General features: G+C 36.8%; 1 protein-coding gene across 15 annotated transcripts in view; it reads left to right on the top strand.

Annotated features, from left to right (window-relative positions):
* The window catches only part of TFDP1 (transcription factor Dp-1), a 37,425-nt gene that overhangs the window by 7,183 nt on the left and 8,831 nt on the right, over positions 1–21,411 (top strand). For all 15 annotated transcript variants that reach the window (XM_085558933.1, XM_021545636.3, XM_085558927.1 and 12 more), the window contains exons 3-5: positions 7,058–7,124; positions 17,116–17,222; positions 19,895–20,016. In XM_085558933.1, the coding sequence (XP_085415059.1) occupies positions 7,058–7,124; positions 17,116–17,222; positions 19,895–20,016 (296 nt within the window). The remainder of the gene's footprint in view (positions 1–7,057; positions 7,125–17,115; positions 17,223–19,894; positions 20,017–21,411) is intronic.

Below are 21,411 nucleotides of genomic sequence, written 5' to 3'. Positions count from 1 at the left end.
TAAATTTTATTAAATTGTATGTGCCAGTTAATGGTAGTAGCTTTATATAGGTATGTTGCAGTATTTTACTGAATAACTACACTGTGATGACAACAGGCTCAACAAAAATGCCAATTTTCGAAGTTAAGTTACACTGGGGATTAATTGTTTTAATGTTTGCATTTGATTGCATGATTATCTATTAATGGAGATTTATTATGGCTAATTAGGAGTGGGAAGAATGGATGTCTTGCTAAATGTTGTCTATATTGAAACAATTCTCAGGTAGCAGACAACTCGATTTTAAAGATGGATAGTGGTCTGTATTCCCCAAAAATGCTTCTGGCTGCTTGTCTTGTGTAACATTACATTTGCTAAGGGTTCCAGTATTGAATTATTGGTTACACAGATTTGGTTGAATGTTACTCTGTGAGCCACTGGAGCCTTGTAATACACTGATAAGGGGGTTGATGAAGCAAATGGTTCTGGAAGGGTCTTGTGTAATGTTATTTGTTGATTTCGGCTGTGGTTCAGGTGCTGATGAACAAGCTGCTTTGAAGTCTTGGTTTGGCTGGGAAAAAAACAGTCTCCTATGGTCAGACCTAGAATGGTTGCAGAACGTAGTTGTGGAAGTGGCTGCTGCTGGTACCTCCACATGTGGTTATTTAGTCCAGGAGGATACTAATGATGATTTTATTATCTGATTAATTTACGTGGTACAAGTGGAAAACCAGTGCTTTGTTGTCATGTTCACCGCTAGGAGTCTCATATTCAATTCTGTTTAGTTCTTACAGCTTCACAGTTAGTAGTTTTGGGGACATCAGCTTTCAATTTTGCAAGGGTTGTATCACTTGAGTAATTGAAGTAACTGTAAGAAGCAACACCATGGAGTGACTTTTGACTCTTGAGGTGTTTTTGATCTGTTAGCTCCTTAGACAGGACCACCATTTGACTTGTCTTCAAAGTGAGTTCTTAATTTAATTTTTGCTGCATTCTGGATGTGTTGCTCTTGTCAGAAAGAAAAGCCAATAAGCTAATGGTCTTGACATATTCTACAGTAAAGGAGACCTTGGGTGTCATTTTGCATATTGCTCGGAGTCCAGCTTGCCCGCAGTGTCAGCAGAGCCTGTATCGACAGTGCTTGACTGAACTTCTTATCTGTATTCAGCTTTTTGCCTTCACAATTCTGTGGTATCAAGACCTTTATATTGGCGCTTTATATTGGTTTTCAAAGAGTACATTTTCAAATGTACTCTTTGAAAAGCCCATTTCTATGGTGTAGCTCACTGGTGAGTGGTTGGCAGACACATTAATCTTGAAGATACTGCCATGAACTGAGGATGTGATATGGTTATCTCTGTTCCAGAAAAAGGCTACAGAAACACAGTAAAACAACACATCTGAGAATTTTGAACAATCGGACTCCTGTAGCCCAACTTCAAAAGTTTTATGTTATTTATATGGTAAAGAATAGTTTTCACTGGCTTAATTTTCAAAATTAAATCCAAATGTTTTAAATTTAAGAACTTTTTGCCCTTTTCTACAGTATTCCTCTACTTAATATCTTGATTGCCCTTTATTTTTTGCAAAAATGAAATGGATGTATCATAAAAATAATATTTGGCAGTTGCTTAATAATTCATACCCAGAGCATGTTTGCTGTGGTCCCTGCATGAGATGGGAAACCAATGGGGAAAGTAGTTCACTGTCACCTTGTTAAAAATGACATCTGCGTATGGATAGGGATGAAAGAAGAATAAAGGTTGCTTAAGCAGTCTTAAAATAAGGTTGCTTATTTCTGATTATAAGCTTTATTCCAGTTCCACTTTGTAACTTTGCTTATTTTCTGTTGCTTCCTGATATTGAAATAAGGCAAATAAAACAAAGGAACCCTGCGTTGTCAATACATTGGCCTAGAGTAAAATTGCTTGGCATAGAGCCTTTGGACATGTTGCCTTTAAAATGACTGGGGATCATAATGGATTGAATTAGTTGCAGTTTTGCACAAGATGGGTGGCTGTTTGCTAGTTGGCTTTGCAAATGCCTGTTGGCAGCAGAGACATTGTCCTGGGCATGGAACTGTGGAATTGCTATGGTTGGAAAAGCCCTCCAAGATTAAGAAGTTCAGCCATAAACCCAACAGCACCAAACGCCCTGACAAGCTCTGGGTGGAAATGCTTTTCTTTCCCAATTCCTCCATTTTCTGATTCTGTCATTGCTACTTCTTTTCTAATTTATTTTGAACTTCTCTGTCTGAGCTCCAGCTTATTTCCCCTTTCAGTTGTAGTTTAGATTGTGTTCATTTTCCCACTTCCCATGTTCTTCCCTTCTTCTCACAGGATTTGATCTTGTTGTTCATTAAAGCTCTCTTAGGTTCTCATCAATTTTTTCAGTGACTCACAGTTTCTCTATCTCAACTTCTAATTCTTCTATCCTCCATCTGATTTTCTGGCTCATTTTTCGTGTCTTTCCCAGCCAGTCCTGAAATTCTCTTTTTCAGACTGTCTCATTCTGACTGTCATTCTTTAACCATTCATGTATCTGTGGCACCTGTATCTCTTTGTCAAACCCAGTCCTGTGCCTCCATTCTCTATGGGCTTCATCTGCTATTAAGAACTGAAAAGTTCTGTTCTGAGAACCAACCTTGTAGCAGGTGTCTCTGTTTCCATGTTTCCCTACCCTTTTTGCTCTTCTTTCAGCACTTTTTCAGGTAGTGTCCTTAAAATAGGCTCATTACTTAGAAGCAGGGTAGAAGAGGTATTTCTGTGGCACAAAAGCACCCTTCTCTTCCCCACATTTATTTGAAGTAGTGTGGAGCAATGTGCCTCTTGGGTTAAATCTCATATACGTAGCACATGTACTCGTTCAGTCTTGTTTTTGTCAGATAAACTTCTTGCTTTTATGGGTTCTTTGTCCTTTTGTCCAAATTCGTGTTGCATATTTTCCTGTTTAGTTTAAAGGTTCAGTGAATAATTTGATGCTAGTTTTTATTAACCTTGAATTGCAAGGCTGGAAAGCTGTGGAAGAAATTATATTTTTGTTGTAAGGATGTTGATTTTCTAGTGCGTAACTTCAGAGACTGCGAATAGTAGCTTGTTAGTAAGATATTAAATTATTCTCTCAAATCTTTAGGGTTTTTTTAATAACTGAAATTCTCTGCATCTTCAGAAAATTTGTTTCAGTTTAACTTTAGTCCCAACAAAAAGATACTTCCCAGTTTACTGATTTTCTGGCTGAAGGGACTTCTAGTGCCTTTCAGTTTTCACTTGTAAACAAAACAGAAATAGACTTCCCAGTCCTTAGGACTGCCAATGATCTCATAGTAGGCTAACTTTAGTTGATTTTTTTATATGTTTAGCCCTTCAATTAATTTCTTTTCCTTAGGAGCTCTATAATGAGGAAAAGCTCTATAATGAATAATGAGCTGAGACCAAACCTCAGTGATGGCTGGGATCTCCACTCTACGACAGCTTTGGCAGTTCAAATTGCCAGATCTGCTAATTTGTCCAGTGGGCTTTACCCTCCTTTCTGGTGATCTGTGGGAAGATGCTAAGTTATTACAGCTTAGATGCTGTGTTGGATGTCAGAAGCTATTTTTTAAAATCATTGTTGGCTTTGTTGTGTGTGAAGGATGAAACTTGTGTCTCTTGCCTGTTTAGGATTTCAGGGGTTTCTTTTTGTAGCCATAGAAAAGTAGACATAGCCAATATGTGTCTTCAAAGAGGAAAACTTTGCTGAATTGTGAAGTTGAATCCACTTAATAAGCTTTCAAAATCAGATATTAAGAGCATTATTATTTCAAGCAGCCCCAGGATCACCATGAAATGATGTAATGCATCTTGGGATTGAGAATCATGAGAAGATAAGAAACTCTGGAATACAAGCAGAATACATAGGAAAATAGTAAAAATCCAAACACCTTGTTACAAGTAGTTTGATAAGGGCCTAAAAGCTAAGTGTATTTTCTCATCAGAAAATAGAATTTCCTTGATGTCTGAACCCTTCCTGACAGAAAGTTACCTTTCCATTGGGGAAAATTCAATACTTCTTCCTGGGTGGGTTTTTTGAGGCGGGGGGGGAGGTTGGTTTTGGTGATGTTTTGGATTTTTCTTTTTTTTTGTTCATTGTGATTCTGCAACTGTAATATACTGAATGGGAGCTGTAGTCACATTTTCCTCTACTTTCTTTCTTTTGGGCGCTGTGCTACATAGGTCCCAGAGGAGTAATCCTGGTGCTTCCTCCAGAATAACCTCGCTTAAAAAATAAGGAGTGTGTCCTCAAAATGCACACTGAGAGATGTTTTGTCTAGTGTTTCCATTTCAGAATAAAGACACCAGAATTCTGTATGGGATGGCAATTTTTCTTTTCAGTTTTCTTTGACCAAAACTTGCCCCTTTAACCAGGGATAAGTTTTGCTCACCTTAGAATTAAAAGTGTATCCAGACATGCAAAGCGCATACTGGGGCTGGAATAACAGAATTTTCACTATGAATAGTGAAATTCACTATTCATAGTGAATATGAATAGTACTGTTTTGCTGTGGGATTCAGGGTATTCTTTCCAAATAGCTTTCTTGAAGTCTTTCTGGGCATATGCTTACAAATGAGTTGAATATGTATATGCCATTTTAACTGCTAGAGGTGAACCTTTAGTAAGACACTGGTAGAACGGCAGTGGAGCTGTAACTCCTCTATTGGTCATTAGTATTGTGGTCCCAAAGGAGACCACAATAAAAATCACTGCTTGTTATTCAGTGATTGCTATCTTCTGAATTGTCCCAAATTGTTTTCTTGTATTGATTAAGTGTGGTGTTTTTTCCCAAATGTTCTGTAGTTTTTCAGTGACTTTTGTACTTTCAGTCACACAAAAGCATGGTATAGGGCATGAATTGTTAACCTGAACCTTTGTAATGCTAGATTAAATTACAATTTTTGGAGTTGCATATTGTTTTGGGTAATATTTTTTCACTGTATGTTTTAATTATGCAGAAGAAGACTTGAAACTTATGAGACTATTTGATACTGATGTTGGTTCATTTACTTAAAATGAATCGAAAAGATTCTACTGGAGACATTCACATTTTTAAAAAATAGAATTGGAAGGGACCAGTAAGTACTTGATTACTGAATTGCCTAATTTTCCAATTACTGAAATAGTGATTTGTATTAATACTTGAATTTGCTGAATATCACAACTTAAATATTTGGTTTTGGAATATCACTGTAACTGACATGCACTTGGTGCAGGTTTGCTTTTGCTTATTAAACCAATAAATTGATTTAATAATTCAAAATTATTAAATTAATGTGCTTAAAAGAAATACATTACAGATTAAAATAGCCATTTTATTGGTGGTTTTCTGATCAAAACCACAATATATTAAATGCTTTTCCAGTCTAATTTATAATCATTATTTATTCTCATGGAAAAAGAATTTGCAGGTGTTCTGAGTACAAGCCTCTTTTTGCTGCGGAATACAAACTTAAGTACTTCATTGAAAGAAATTATGACAGTGAGACTGCACTTCCTGCGCGGTTTAACACTTCTGCTTTGAAATTTAGAATGGGAGTATAAGGTAACAGCCAAAAATTTTCCTTCATGTTTTTCCATGGAGTTCCAGTGTTCTGGGATGTCATGCTACCATACTGTAGCCCTAATGACATCTTTGTACACAATACTGGTCTCATATTGATGAATATACCTTTGATTTTGGAGGTGTCTCATGTAGTCTGAATTAAGTGGTTAAATGTGATAAAGAGTGAGACTTATAAAGAGTTCTGGTGCCTGGAAACAGGATGGTGAAACTGTAATTTGTTCGAGTGGGTCTTAGAAATCCCTGCTGTGGGCAAGAAGGAGGACAGGCAGCGTTCTGAAACAACTGAAAGGTTGTTGCAGCCTCTCTGAAAATATGCTATTGTCTTATTTTTTAGGAGGGGAGAATGGAGGACAGAACTGCCACAGGCTTTTCATTCTATCCATCTACTGTCTGCCCACTTATGGGTTCTCTGTGCATCTCTGCCATGCCATTACAGCATGCTCTTTATGCCTTTATTCCAGCTTGTCTCCTACACTCCATCATCTTCTCTCCCCATTCAGTCAGGAGAGAAAGTTTCCTGCTTAGTTTCCTGTCTTTGGTAAGAAATCCTTGGTCTGATATACCTGGATAATAATGGCTCCACAGCATCACCTAGTGGCTTCCTTGTTTTCCCAAACTTCTGGCGGATACCAAGTAGGGCTCTTCAGGTGGACTTGCAGTGGTGAAGCTTTGTTGCTGACTGACAGCAAAGCACTTGGTTCTTGCTCAGGGTTGTCAGTAAGCCTGCATTGTACCTACAATGTGCAAAATGCAGCTCTGGACTTTTCAGCCTCTGGAACACCATATGCTACACTGTGGTTAAGTACAGGTATTGACTTGCTGTTGTTTGTAAATGGAAATAGTATGTCCTGTGTTCATTAAATATTTTCTCAGAACTGTTTTGTCTGCAGGTACAAAGAAATTACTGCATCCTGTTCTCTATTCAATTAATAGTATTTTGAAAAGTAAAAACTACTGTGAGGTTCTAAAAGGATGGTGATGACTTTGTAAGCCTTATGTCACTCTATAGCTTTTTTTATTTTAGAGTTTTATATTCTGATATTTTAAAAAATAATAATTAAATTCTCAATGTATTTCTTATTAATTATATTTTTCATCATTAAAATGGCCCAGGCACTCTCCACTGTCTGTGCTGTTTCTGCTGTAATGTAATGTAACCTTGTGTATTAGGTGAGTAGTATCTACAGAGAGAAAGGTGTAGTTGCAGTTGTCTGATAAAACAGTGCATACACACTGTAAGAGTTTAGGACACAAACAGCAGTGTAGCTGTAAACTGATTTTCTGCTTGCTCTTAAAGAATATGGCATTTATAAAATCAAGACCTTAAAATTTGACAAGTACTTTCCCCCACAGTTCATAGTGGCAGGTTTGTGACAAAATGAGAGTGGTAGCACTAGAGGCTACTGGTAAGATGCCTTTCATCTTTACTAATAAAAGGTGATCTATGTTTGTAAAATTAATAAAAGTTGCTTTCTTTAACAGGCTGGACTAATTGAAGCCAATGGAGAGCTTAAGGTGTTTATAGACCAAAACCTAAGTCCTGGAAAAGGTAAGAGCACAATTCTTATTAGGACTCTCCATTTCTTGATTTTTAGTTGTTATGCATTTTACTGGCTTTAAACTGCTTTCTTAGCATAGTTTCTGTAAAGTTTTTCTTAAGTTATATTAACAGTAAGCAAACTGTAGATTTGCCTTGGTTTATAATTGTCTTAAAACTACAGGTGCACTTCAGTGGTGGTTTGTCCTACATGTGATCTCCTTAGTGTAGCTTGTGTTGAAGTATAAAGACCAGGATGTTCTAAAGCATCTTTGGGGCACTGTGTTTTAGCAAATGGAAAAAAAAAATGCAGAGGAGTAGAAGTTTAAAATGTGTTATAACAGTTTTTACAATAGTGCATCCACTCTCCTGCAAGCTTATCTCAAAATATATTGTGAACAGAATTGTTTTGGTCTTGCAGATAATGCCTTTGCATGTATGATAATGTAATGTCATTAAGCAATTTAATAAAACACAAGATATAAATTTGAACTTTAATAACTTGAGCTAAAAAACTGAGAGTACCTAAGCATTTGGGGAGTAAGGAGCTACACTTTCCCAGTTAGGATAGTTTGGGGAAAACCAGAAGTGGCACTGAGTTCCAGCCACTTGCAATTCTGGACAGCTATGGCATGTAACCTCTTCTGTAAACTGATTATGCTACATTTGAAGACTACATTTCATGTATTCTTACAGGAAGGCTGTTTCCAAAGCGAGACTGTAGAACTCTTCTCTAATTCCAGTAAAGTATATTCTTGTTAGTTTATGCATTCTGCTGGTGACAGTTGTTTATCAGGTCAATAATTTTCTTCAGCATGTTTACTGACTCTTGTAAATAACTGTGTTAACTGACTCTTGTAAATAACAACTGAGTATGAGACTCTTGTAAATAACAACTTTACTAGTTTGACAGCTAACTAGCCACTGTTTCCTAGATTGCTCATCAGATGTACTTTTTGTCCTCTGTGTTTTCCTTATTGTATCTTTTGAGCCTTTTTGGTTGCTTTCATCAACTTTCTTGAATACAAGTGACTAAAACATTGTGGGATTCTCAAGTGAAGTGTCAGTCATTTTTATATGGAGAGACCAGTAATTCTTCTGTGTAACATTGTTTGGTTCATAGGCACCTCACAATATATTTTGGTGAAATGACCATTTTCCTTTGTTGTTGCTTCCAAATAATCACAGTCTGCTTTATTCTTGTGTATGACAGGTGGTGTCCTTTGATAGGCTGTATGAAGTAAGGTGAAATTTATATTAACAGTCATTTGCTTACTGTCTGTAAACCTTACTGTTGACCAATCTACTGGCTTTAAGTATTGTTGGAATAGTCCAGTACTCCCAGTTTAGTTTGTAGTCTGGTTCAAGTGAACTCGTTTATAATTACTGCTCTAGTATTTTATATACCATTTCAGGAAACCCATTTAACTTCTGTAACCACCAGTAGGTACAGTAAGTATTTTTTTGGCATCTCACTAGACTCTGTCTTGGACATTTCCTAGTCTAAAATACATATTGCTTTACCAAAGGGGGTTATCCCACTAAGTTGTCCTGTTCTGCATTTGGTGGAGAGGGCACTAAGGGTTGAGTGAAGACACGTATTAACTGGCAGAGGTGTATTTCTGTAAACACAGTCACACCCCCCTGAGCTAAAGAAGTGTGCAGGTAGGTACTTGATCCTTAACAGCTGTACCATATGTCCTAACCTTGTGGGCAGTAAAAGTGATTATTTTTCAGGGCAGATACTTTAGGAGGGTGCATTTTACACCCACATAGGTGTCTAGACCCTGTTACAGACAGTGAAGATGTAGTCAAAACACTGCAGTCTAGATAGCAAGAACTGGAAATATGACTCTTCAATTATTACATAGCTCTAAGTAGAAGTGGTCAAATTGGAGGGCATTTTATTGCTTATAGAATTTTGTAAAGAAATTTAAGTTCTTAATTAGTTTATTATAGCCCTGCACTTTGTCCACTTTGAGAATAGAGCTCTCTACTCTCAATATATAACACAGCAAACTGAACAATCCTTGGCCCATTTCTACATCTCATTGCTTTTAGGGGAGTTCTGTGAAGTTAATAGACAGTAACTGATTCTTAATACAGAGAAGAAACAACTATTTCTCTTAGCTTCACCAATTTGTGGATCTTGTCTGTGTTTTATGTGCAGACTCTGTGGTCTTGATCAGAGACTTGCAAATATTTGTCACTAAAGTACTCAGATATGTATCAGAATTTATTCACTGAAGTAGTGTTTTCTTTTTCTTTGCCACTTCTTATAATTTTTAGGGGGTTTCGTGCAGTCTTTAAATGTTGACTGACAGCTACACACAAAGTACTACTCTCTCTCTCTGAAAATACCTGTCTGCATTGCATGCCATTGTATCAACAAGGTGCTGTTCTCTGCTATTTTTTAAAATCTGTGCAGAATTTCTCTTAATTTCACAATGGAGAGGATTTAGTCCAGAACAGTCATGGAGTAAGCTTTCCATAGGGTAGCAGAAGTGTATCTGGTGTACTTTTTAGGGTGAGTTGAAGGTAGTTAGGGAAAAAAATCCTTAATGTTCTTATCTGGTGGTCACCATTTAAAGGGTTTGTTATGTTTTTTTTTGTTTGTTTGTTTGGTTTTTTTTTTTTTCCTTTGTCTTCCCCTTTGGATTTGTATTTCCTTTAAGGAAAGAAATTTTGTATTTTTCTTTCTATTTCTTTTCTGGAAGTTGCAAGTCAATCACAAGAAGAGATGGAGAGTACATTACATGATTGATACTGGTTGTGGGGTCGAATCTCCCTCCTGTGTCAGATGAGTGGTTTGTTTAGCCCAATCTGCTGCCCCTGACAACAGTAATATGGGGCAGGCTCTTGAGGGAGAAAGCCTGGCTGCTTTTTGAAGTTCATTCTTATGCTCTTACAGTACTCAAAATCACTGGATTAATAATGCTGAGGGTGCATTCCATCATAGGTTTGGAAAAGTCCAACTTTGAAACTCACTGGATTGAGAAGAAAATCCAGCAAGAAATTACTTGCTTGACCTTCTACTTGTTGTACCCAGATGTGAAAGGAGGAGGAGTTCAGCTGTCAGAGGAATAAAGGTTTTAGGGGGGATGGTAGAGGACAAAAAATGACTTGTGTGCTGGGTCCTAAGGACATGCTTGCAAAACAAGGTTAAAGAGAAAGAGCAGAATATTGTTGCTGAAACAGTTCTATAACATTGTTGTCAGCAGTCTGTAAGGTATGTGACTAAGTAGTAGGTATATGGCTCAAGTATGAAAGCTCAGCAAGTAAAGATTGACTTTCCTGGCCTAAACAGGTTATTATGCAAAAGTTCTCACAGCCTGAACAGCTTTGTTGCAATTTGCTTTCAAAATGGGCTGTGAATCAGCTTCTGTAAATTTTTAATCTGCACTGGTAGAAGTATGGAAACTGGATAAATCCTTTTCAGACTTGAGTTTTGGTGGTAGGGTTATGTTGCCGTTGTTTCTTAGGTGAATAATAAAGAGGGGACATCACCATCTTGCTGAACAGTTATGCTGAACAACCTCTTGCTCAAAAAATCCTAAAGATTTGGAATCTGGTAGAGAGGTTATGTTAGAGAATTATCTCTGTATGCAAGTCTTATCCATGCACTTATTCCCTGACTGTTCATTAATGTTTGCTGACAGAAACAGGTTACCAGTGTAGACAACCTTTTTACTTCAGCAAACATGGGTCTGCTTCCACTTACCTTCTGGAAAGACTGATCTCAGAGAGACTGGTCTCAGCCATGAACTCCAGATTAGGATTTTTATTTTAAAGCAGAGACAGACTTTATTTGTTTTAAGAGGAGAAAACAGTATGTAAAAAACCCCAAACAAAAACACAATAAGCCCCCAAAACCAAACAACGCCACAGAGGTTTCTTCATAATGAGTAATGCATGCAATTTTGAATAAATTAGTCATGCACATAAAATACCTTTCTAGAAAATGCTCTAAAAATGTATTGCTTCAAAGCCGTCTGTAGTGTGAAGTGAGAGGTATCAACCTATTTGTGGTAGAAATGAGATGGCAGCTTGTGTTTCCTCCAGAGCTTGTGCAAACTCCAGAAGAAGTTGCCTGTAAATTTGCCCATGTTTTCTGATGCCCTTGTGTATTTCCATTACTGGAGGGTAACACTCCATATAGTCCTGAAAAGAAGTATGACTGTGAAAGTTTTGTTTTACGTGGTAACCAGGAAGGTGGTTTCCAACTGACTAATTAACTTTGAGAGTTAGCAAATTCATATGGTTTGGAAGGATAGAAAGAATTTTTAATAGGGGCTGAACTAGCAAAACTTCTTGATGAGTTTGTGTTTTCTGTTAGTTATTTGACAGTGAATTTTAGAAACTGAGAAATTTTGCTGTTTCTAGAGGATACATTTTGAAGAAAATTGTTACATTCTGGTCCTTGTCATATTCAGATGAGTGTTGATATTTAAGTATTAAATATATTTACATAAGTATTAAATAGAACACTATCCAAGCCTGATCCTGCCCCTCACTTGTGGAGAAATTTGGATGAAAGAAATTATTTGCTTCAGATGGGTGAGAGGGAAAAGGTAACCAGTGGTGTTTAATATTGTATTGAAATTAAAGCTCTTAGTTTAAAAATTACTCAGAAAGAAAAGTTGGATCTTCTCTTATGCCAGTAGGTGGCATTACTGGTATGTAACCAGAAAATGATTTTAAGGTATGTCTCTAGCTGCTTTCACTGCTTATGCTTCAAAAAAAGGTTTCACATTTTATAGGCTAATTATATTTACATTTCAGATAAGAAAAAAATCAAAGACAAACTTGTAACATTTTAAGGTGTGTTTAGACTTGTGTTTCAACACTGCCTAACTATAAGATTGTTTTGTTCTTTTTATTTATGTAGCAAGAAACTTGCAGTGTAATGTTACTGTTACTTTTACTTGAAAATTCATATTGCCTGATTTTGAACAGTGTCTGGAATTGTTCCTCTGGAATAGAACAAGACATCAATTTCAGAACCAATAAATTATGCTTCAACAAACAGATACATGCTTGAAATTGGTTATAAAATGCATATGTATTACTGTAGCTGAGCAAAATCCAATTAATACCGTCTAAAGTTAAGCTAAGAAAATAAAATTATTTCTGGAAGTAGAAATAGAATTTTGGAAAGTCTAGAAATGGACCCCAGTTTATATCAACACAGACTTGGAAAAACTGGTTTGTAATAGCTGAACTATTACTAGTCATACACAAAGATAGTAAGAATTACATAGACATCTGAGTTGATGTAATCAGTTAGTGAGTACTGCACACTGGGAGACATGGATTTCTGCACAAAAGTTCAGAATTGCTGTATGAGCATGTTTGTTGTCTTAACAGGATGGTGTGGTTTCTTCAGTAAGTAGAGGTGCTTTTACTTGACTTGGCACACAATAGGAGAGAATTATCTGTGTGTTGTCACACAGAGACCCTCAAAAAGAATTCTGTGTTTTCTGAAAATTAGTATATAACTAACTAATAAAATAACATTAAATATCTGTGATGTTCCTGACAGAGATGTTAACAACTACGACATCACAGGAGTGACATGTGAGGAATCAGCTCCCAGGATATAATTGTCACCTCTATTTTATGACAGAACTTAGTTTGTTAGAGACTACATTACAAAGGAACTGAGTTGCTTTTTATTGACTGCTCTCATTTCTCAAGTAAGGAAAACATAAAGGCAAGTTACTTCAGAAAATGGTAGAGTATCTAGAATGAATCTGATTTTCTGCCCCTGAGGCAAGGAGTACCGCAGCCCATCCTCTATCCTGAACACAAAGTTCAAAGTCACTATTGTTTCAAGAACTGGAGCAGTCAGCTTTTCAGGAGATTAACCTCACTATCTGCAGAGGGCACTCGTTTGTTTCATACTATGTCTTTTTTCTGTGTCATCTTAAGATTTTTTAAATGTTCTTAATTAACTGCATCACCTTCCTTTAAACTGTCAAAATTCTGAAAGGGATCCCTTCTTTTTGGTAAAACTCTTTGGTTTGTTTTTATATGCAAGCAAAGGCCCAGTTAACCAGTAGCCAGAGAGAGCACTTACTTGTTTGTAGACAGATAAATAGCAGATTTTGTTAGAGTGCTACTTCTTTTGATCTGCAAATTTTTATGCCATTACTCCTTGATTCCACCTGCATTATTATCTTGTATTTGGAGGTATTCTGGAACATCATACTGATGAAGTTCTACTCCCCTTTAGGTAAAATGATTGCTTTTAAGTTACTAAAAGTAGTTTCCCAAACATTTTTAACACTGTGAATGTAAGTAGTAGCGGTAGTAGTTATATCCTTCTCTATACTTCCTTTTTTCTTCTCTACATGGCATTTTCCTGTGGTTCTCAAAGTCTTTAAGGGGGGAAAAAAATGATGTGTCAGTACTAGCAATAATTATTTGTTTTAAAAAGAAGACTTGGTGACAGTAAAACTGTTTGCAAACTTGTGGTTTTAATTTTTACATGTTGTTATGTACACTTTATGTTGTCTACAAAATATAGGATTATTGGGGTTGCACTGATTGCTGAGTAACAGTAATTAAGAAATTAGTAGTAAGATTTGTTTGAGAAGCTGAGCTGTCAGTCACTTGCAAATCTAAGTTGAGAAAATAGAATGCACTTGGACGGAGAAATTTAAAATATCCTCTTATTTGTGTATAACTGAGCAGTTATGCTCATGATAGCTTTTAAGTTGATTTTGACTTTAGTTTGAATGGTGATGCTTGTGTTACTGTTCTTTCACTTACATTTATGTTTCCTTACAAGTCAGTTTGTGCTGTACATAAAGATGAACCTTGTAGTTTCTGTTTAGAGCCATGTTGTTCAGTTGCAGGAATTAACTCTGGCACAGCACTACAGGAAATTTTTTTCTGTAGTAAAAAAATTGTTTGCTGTAATTAAAAAATTTTAAAGAAACATAGTGTGTGCTCTATCCTTCACATGAATGTTTTAGTTGCAAGGTAGCAATTTCTTTTCATAAAATAAAATTATTAATAACAGGAGGCTGGAGGCCATCTAATAAACCTTACCTTCAAAGCAGAATCAGCTTCGATGAACAGAGCCTTCAGTTCTTGAATTTTGCTGTGTATCACCAAGGAGTCTCCTATGCAGCCTGTTGCTGTGCACTGGCTTTGGCAATTTCCCTGGCTGGAATTTGCCATGCCACAACTTGTGACTATTCCCTCTTTTCCTTTTGTTGTGTCCTCTGTAATTTCTATGCTTCCCTTTCATAGTTGAAGGCAGTGATTTTTGCATGTAACACCCCTTGCTCCATCTTAACCTTCTCTTCCAGAGGCTGAACACACCAAGTTCCCTGAGCTTCTCTTTGTGCAGGATATAATCCAGTACCCAAGGCTCTGGTGTCTTCCTGCTGCACTCTCTCCTGTTTGCTAGTGCCTCTCTGGCACCATGGGCTCCAAAACTGAACAGTCATCCAGGGACAGCGTAAGGACTGCTGAACGAAAAGGAATAATTGTTATATGCTCCCAAATGCAGCCCAGGATATGTTTAAGTCTGTGTTAGCATAGGGGAGCCCCTCTGGGTTGCACACAGCTTCTTGTCTGCCCAGGCCCCCTGGTACTATTGATATAGTTTCAGGAGGAAAGAGAGCTGCATAGCCTGCACCAGTTTGTGAAGGGCTCAGATCATGGCAGATGAGTAAGTCAGACTTTGGTGGCGGCTCAGTTGAGCACGTAACAGAGAAGCAATACGTGCGTGGACAGATGTGATAGTGGCCTTCAACAGGGCTTTTCTAGAAGGAGGTGAAAAGGCAGGGTCTGCAGTTACTTCTTTTCAAAGTCATGCTTTGAAAGAGTCAACAACCATGTGGATAAGAATTATCTAATCAGAGCAATGTCCTTGGATTTCTTAAAAATAATAAAAAAATTTTGATTATCAAGGTCCTTAATCAGCCTGTTAAGCTAAGGTGTGATAGAATGGGATGGTCCTCCCATGGGTTAATAATTGGTGAAAACTGAACTTGGTACAATGAGTATCCCAAGTGCACTATTAGCACTGAAGAAAGATCTTGAAGTTGTAGGTTATTTTAATGAAAATGTGGTGTCAGTGTTTGGGGGGAGTTTTGAGAATTATGTAAAAAGGAACAGGGAATAAAATAGTAAACAAGCTATACATAACATACTGCATTCCTTGGTCATGAATATTTTATGGATGCCTGTCATCTGCAAAAGAAATGGCAGGAGAACTAGAAAGCAACAGTGACCATCTGAGGTAAGAGAAAGTTGGTTAAAGCATGGTGCTCATAATGCCAAGGTTGGGGGTTTGATTCCTGTATAGGCCATTCACTCAAGAATTGGAATTGATGATCCTTGTGAGTCCCTTCCAACTCAGAATGTTCTGTGATTCTGAGAAGATGATCAAATAGATCAGGTGTCTTAACCTTGGAAAGCAGTTAAAACTCCTCTTTTATACTGGAAATACAGTCTTCAGACTGCACTGAATTTTTTAAAACAGTGAGGAGAAGTTTAAAAAAAAAGACTCCCAAGAAGCTGAGATAAAGCTACACAAGCACTGCTAGCCAGGATAGTTTATATTGATTTATTGTATTCCACAGAGAGAAAGAACAAACACAATTCCGGTCATGATAGTGATGCGTGTACTTGGAGGGACAGGAATGTATAACAGACTTATGTTACTGGATAGCTGCTGACTTTCTGAAGGAGCACTGGGAAGCTGGTTAGTAATGGAAGAAGGACATGCTGTGCATCCTGTTTGGGAATAGATTGATGACTGAGAGTAAAGTCTTAAGTGAAGCTATCACTTTGACATAGTGTAGTAGTAGCAGCTGGGAAATATAAGCCTTCTGGAAAGCAAGGGCTTAAAGAAGATATGAATTGTCCTCAAACTTCCTGTAGATTTCCTGAATGTGTAAAGAGGGATGATAGGCATTAAGGCAGTTACAGCCCTCCTGATACAGCCCTTGTAAAAATACTTACTTATTGCTTCTGTATTGGACAATGGGGAAAAGAGGAATGAGAGTTGTACCAAGTCCTTCTGACCCCACAGGCCTCTTTAAAAGTCATCTCAGGGAAAAAAACTGCTAAATCTGACAACCACTTGACAATTGATTTGGCAAAAAAACCCTCTCCATTATTTTAAGACTGGTTTGTTCATCATTTTCTTACTGTAGTCAGTCTTTGTTGCTTCTTTTTTCTTTGCTCTGTTTTGTTGTTGGCTGGGGAGTTTTTTGTTTCTTTTAAATAGGTGTGTTTGGGGTTGTTTCTTCTAAACTTTATTATGGAACATCAAACTGCTAGTGGATTACCTGCATTGTTATTTTTGTAGTTGATTTATCTTTTACATAGCTTAAGACTTGCTTTACCTACCAGTGCTGATTATGTATAGGTTATGAACAGGGAGAGAGAGAACGACCTTTCCTGCAGGGTCAGTGTGCTGAGTTGGGTGTATTTTTCTGAAATAATGGATTCTTGGGGTTGTTTGTTCTTTATTGCCCTGCCTTCAGCTGGGAGGGGACACTGACAGGAAAGTTGGGAATATTCTCTTGGAAAGGCCAGTTCCAGCCAAATGTTATCTTCTGCAGATCAGCATGTCTCAGAAGGCTGTGCCATATGCTGTGGCATTGGGCATGTTTGTCAGGTGGTTCTGAAAATGGTTTCAATAGCCATTAAGGGTAAGGCTAGAAGAAGAGAGGAGTGTGCTTTTTGTCAAATGCTGGTTGCCCCTGTTACTCTGCTTTAAGAGAAGAATTGGAATACAAGGAATTAAAACCTGCTCATATTAAAACAGTGACATGTAAGGTTACATAGAAGAAAGTTTGAGAGAACGTACTGAATCTTAATTTCCTTTTTTGCTTCAAATGTGTAAATGCTACATTTATGTTGAGACTGTGTGTTTCAGGGCTAGTTTCCAGTAGTATACATTGGTAGTATAGATGAGATTATTTGCTATAATAATATTATGTACTGATCTGAAGCTCTCTACTTGTATTTGTTTTAGGGGTTGTTTCCCTATTGGCTGTTCATCCTTCTACAGTAAATACGATTGGAAAACAGCTCCTGCCAAAAACATTCGGACAGTCTAATGTCAACATTGCACAACAAGTGGTAAGGAGACTCTGTGGGGGGTTTTTTGTTTGTTTCTTTGTTTGTAGGATGTGGGTTTGTTTGGCTGATTGGGTTTTTTTGTTTGTTTGAGGGTTTTTGTTTGTGTATTTTGTCTGGTTGTTTATTTAAATAGTTTTATAGCTTGTCCTATTGTTTACACATACTGCAAATCTGATGTAGCCTGGTAGTCTGTATCACTCGTCATGGGCAGATAATCTAAATTTGTTTCTAATTTCAATAGATTTAGGTTACATAAAAAATGTATTGCATAAAGAAGTTCAAAGGTGACTCTCAAATCATCATGAAGCTACCTCACTGTTCAGGTGGCTTTATATTTTGTTAGTCTTGCCATTTAAAATCAGTGTCTCTTTCAGATTCTGCTCTGAAATGTGGCATAGGGAAATTTAAATGAAGTCCATAAACACACTTTAATGACAATTTGAGCTAAGTGGGATAAAATTGAAAATAACTATATTTTATAGCTTAATTTAAATATTCTTTTGCTGAAATACTTATTTTGAGCTTTGTGTGAGATGTATGAAAACAGATATTCAAAGAATCTTACAATGCAATAGATAATACATAGGTTATAGTAATTCTTTCAGTAATCAAAATTAGAATTCAGTGATCTGAGTAGAAGTGGTCTCAATCTTCTGGAAAGCAACTCTTAGCATGTAAACATCTGAACTAGAGTGTCTTATATTGGGGGTTCTTCTTGATTTGAAAGCAGTAGAGTAGATTTTGAATGTAGAGTAGGTGTTAATCAGACTTCTCTGTACCACTCTAGAAATGAACCTGTGAATTTGTGCACACTTCATTTCTTCCTTTGTAGAGCTGAGTATTTTGGGACTCTCCTGAGTGGAGTACAAGTTCAGGATTTGCTGCTGCCAGTTTGTTTTTTCTCCAGCTAGTTTTCTCCAGCAGTTTTCTTCTCCTCACCCCTGCCCCTGTTCTGCTTTGGCTTTCCTCTTACTGCAGGGTGATACAAATTCTAGCAGTACAGTGGTGGGGCTGCTCATGGAATTAGTAAGGCAGAGAGCAAGACTCTCTGCAAGCAAGGTGTTAAAACATCTCTTACAGTCTTCTTCCAATTCTTCCTAGGGAATAGAAACCAGCTAGCAGCTGTCTTCAGTTCTCCATCTAATCTATTTACTTGATTAGCACACGGGTGGTTTTCACACTCTTTGGAGACATTTGGTGAGCCAGAGCAGTTGGTACCAGAACTGACAGTATGTTCTTTCATGGGGATAAAGTGAACAGGTTCACATGTGTCCTGTGCCAGCATTCCCCACCCTCATGCCGTTTCCTACAATCATAAGTTTTGTTTATCAAAAGCAGTAGAGGAGATTTTTTGGCTTTTCATAAGAGACAGAAACATTTCAAGTATGGTACAATGCTCCTGGAAAGGAGTACCTAAGATATTCTGGCTGTCAGAAGTGTATATAACAAATATACATTAACTGCTCAGAGAGATGGCATAATATAAAGAGAATATTTGGGGAAAAATAAATCTGTTTGTCTTTCCAAACAGCTGAAATCATGGACATCCAACAGCCACTAGACTACCTTTGATACCATCTATTTAACTTTCACACATGAAATGTTTAATTTTCATTTTTTGTATTTTACTCTTGTTGAGACTTAACTGTTGGAGATGACCCAAGGAAGAAAAATTAAGTTTTGCTGCTCAGACAGAATGTAGCTGCAGGAAAATATGACAAAGCTTGTGGGTGGTTATGAGTTTAGGTTTATTTTATGTTTTTTTCATTTACCTGATGTCAGGGATGCAACCAGCTGTTTACACTGGGAGGTAAATGTACCCCAAAAAAGTAGATAGTACAAAAGAGTAATCTATATGGTATCATTTTTTCCCCATAATCCATATTTTCTAGACAGTTACACAGTTACATTTTAAACAATTCAGAGATAAAAACCATGACCTGCAAAACTGGGTGTTTTGTTTAGCTAGTTTCAGAGGTAGGAGGACACAGTTCTGTGTGCTGATGTATGTATTATTACTTATGGTCAAATTACCACATCTTCAGGACAGTTCACATGGAGGCTGGAAGACTGTGGTTAGCCAAATATGCGCTCTTAATGTGTTTGCATTAGAATGGGTTTGCTTAATTCGATGTCACTCACTCCAGTGATGAGGAAAGTTTGCCCTTATTCTTTCTCATCTCTAACATAGTGGTTAGAGGCTGACTCCAGGAGAGCGCGTTCTTGCAAAAACTCTGCATTATCTCTCTGGTTTTACTGATTTTCAGATTTTCTTATATTCATATTTTAACTGTAATTTACTGCAGTATCCTTATACATAATTTGGTAGGATAGGGGTTTTTCCCTCCTTTTTTCCCCCCATTTTCCTTGGAGGGAGGGAGTGTGTGTGTGTGTTTTGATCTTGTCTAAGTTAGTGCTGAACAGTGTTAAGAAATCCACCAAGCATGAAAACTTGATTTAAGGAGGTTAAAATAGAAATGCTCGTATCTTAGGGTGTTCTCTAACTATATTAACTGTAGTCAGAAGATTCTTATACAAGTGTGTATAAATTAGATTCATCTAAGAGAAGTATGTAAAGTACTAGTGTTTGGATAATGCATCATTTTAATTGTATCACTTACAAATGTCTTGGAATTCTTACCATTTTCCAAATTATTTTTTTTTTACTGTAGGTTATCGGTACACCTCAGAGACCTTCAGCGCAAAATACTATCCTGGTAGGAAGTCCACATACGCCTAACACACATTTTGCATCACAGAACCAGACTGGAGATTCTTCACCTTGGTCTGCTGGGTGAGCAAAATGAAAGCTAGAAAGGATTAATAAAGTGTTGGAACATTTGTTTTAAGTGTTGTGATAGTGTACGTACTCCTCAGACTAGCAGTGTGCGAAAAGTCTTTTCCTTTTCGTCAAGAGCACTTCACCACTGAAGTCTGTTGCTCTAAAATAGGGAGTAGTCATACAGCAATGAGTACCCTCTTCATTTCTTGTAAAAGAATGCAGAATATTTTCTGTAAGCTCTGGTAGATATTCTGACATTACTAACATTTAGACAATTTAGGTCCTAAAAGGACACAGGAATTTGTCTGATTTGATTCATGATTTCTCTTACGCTGGTGTATTTTCAGAAAATACTGTGTATTTCTGATTGAACAAGGGTATCCCAGAGTGTCATTTGAAATAAGAATATAGTCCTTTTTGAGAAAAAGTATTAAATAAAAGGAATGCATTCTTTTGGTATGTTTTTTTCATGCAAGCATGTTTTTAAGGACATCTTGTTAAATGTAGTTGCTAAATTTATTATCGGTGGCCTGTTACACATAAATAGATTTCTACTTTGGAATTGTACAGTGAAATGAGATGTAAGAATTGAGACCTCCCCTTGCTGAAACTAATTTTGTTGATACTTGTATTTTTCCTCTAGTTACAAGGAAATTTTTATATAAAAACTTTGCAAAGCAGAAAACTTCATTATACTGCTTGTATCTTGTAACTCTGAAGTTCTAATAGCAATTTCATATACTGTATAACTTCAAATTGTGTTATAGTAATAGTGTAATGTTTAGTGAGTTCAACCAATACCAGACTTTGTTCAGTCAGTATCAGTATCACATTGCATAGAAAATGCTCGATCCATGTGCTACTTAAAAATAAAAATTTTAAAAAAGGACAAAAAAGTTCTCTCCTTTGATTCAGTTTTCATGTTTTAGTATGTATCCCCTTATCTCTTCCTATCTTGAAGTTTGGAAGGTTTTCTTTATTTTTCTTTAAGTAATATCCCTGTTGTTAATTTTTTTGTCTCCTACTGGGAAAATTTCAGGCCAGGTTGGATAGAGCTATGGGCAGCTTCACTGAGTTGAAGATACCCTGGCTCAGTGCAGGGGGGTTGGACTAGATGACCTTTAAAGATTGCATCCAACCCAAACTATTCTATGATTTTGTGATTCTACTGAAGCTAGAAAAGTTGGCAGAAGTATAAATTTATATTGTGTTTCAGCATCAAGGTACTAGAATTGTGTATAAATATTGTAAAATGTAGAGAAAAAAATGTAGGAGAGAAGGTTGATAAAGGATAAGAAGCGGAATAAAAGGGAAGGCTTGGGTTTTTTACAGCAGTGTGCCTGTATTTGAAAAAGAGACATCAAATATTCCAAAGTTTAAATCTTCTTAAAATATATATTATACGTA

This window comes from Lonchura striata, chromosome 1 (genome assembly GCF_050655825.1).
Source record: "Lonchura striata isolate lonStrDom1 chromosome 1, ASM5065582v1, whole genome shotgun sequence".
NCBI classification, from domain to species: Eukaryota; Metazoa; Chordata; class Aves; order Passeriformes; family Estrildidae; genus Lonchura; species Lonchura striata.
Note: the sequence above shows the minus strand (reverse complement) of the source record. Positions and strands in the feature narration are given on the sequence as shown.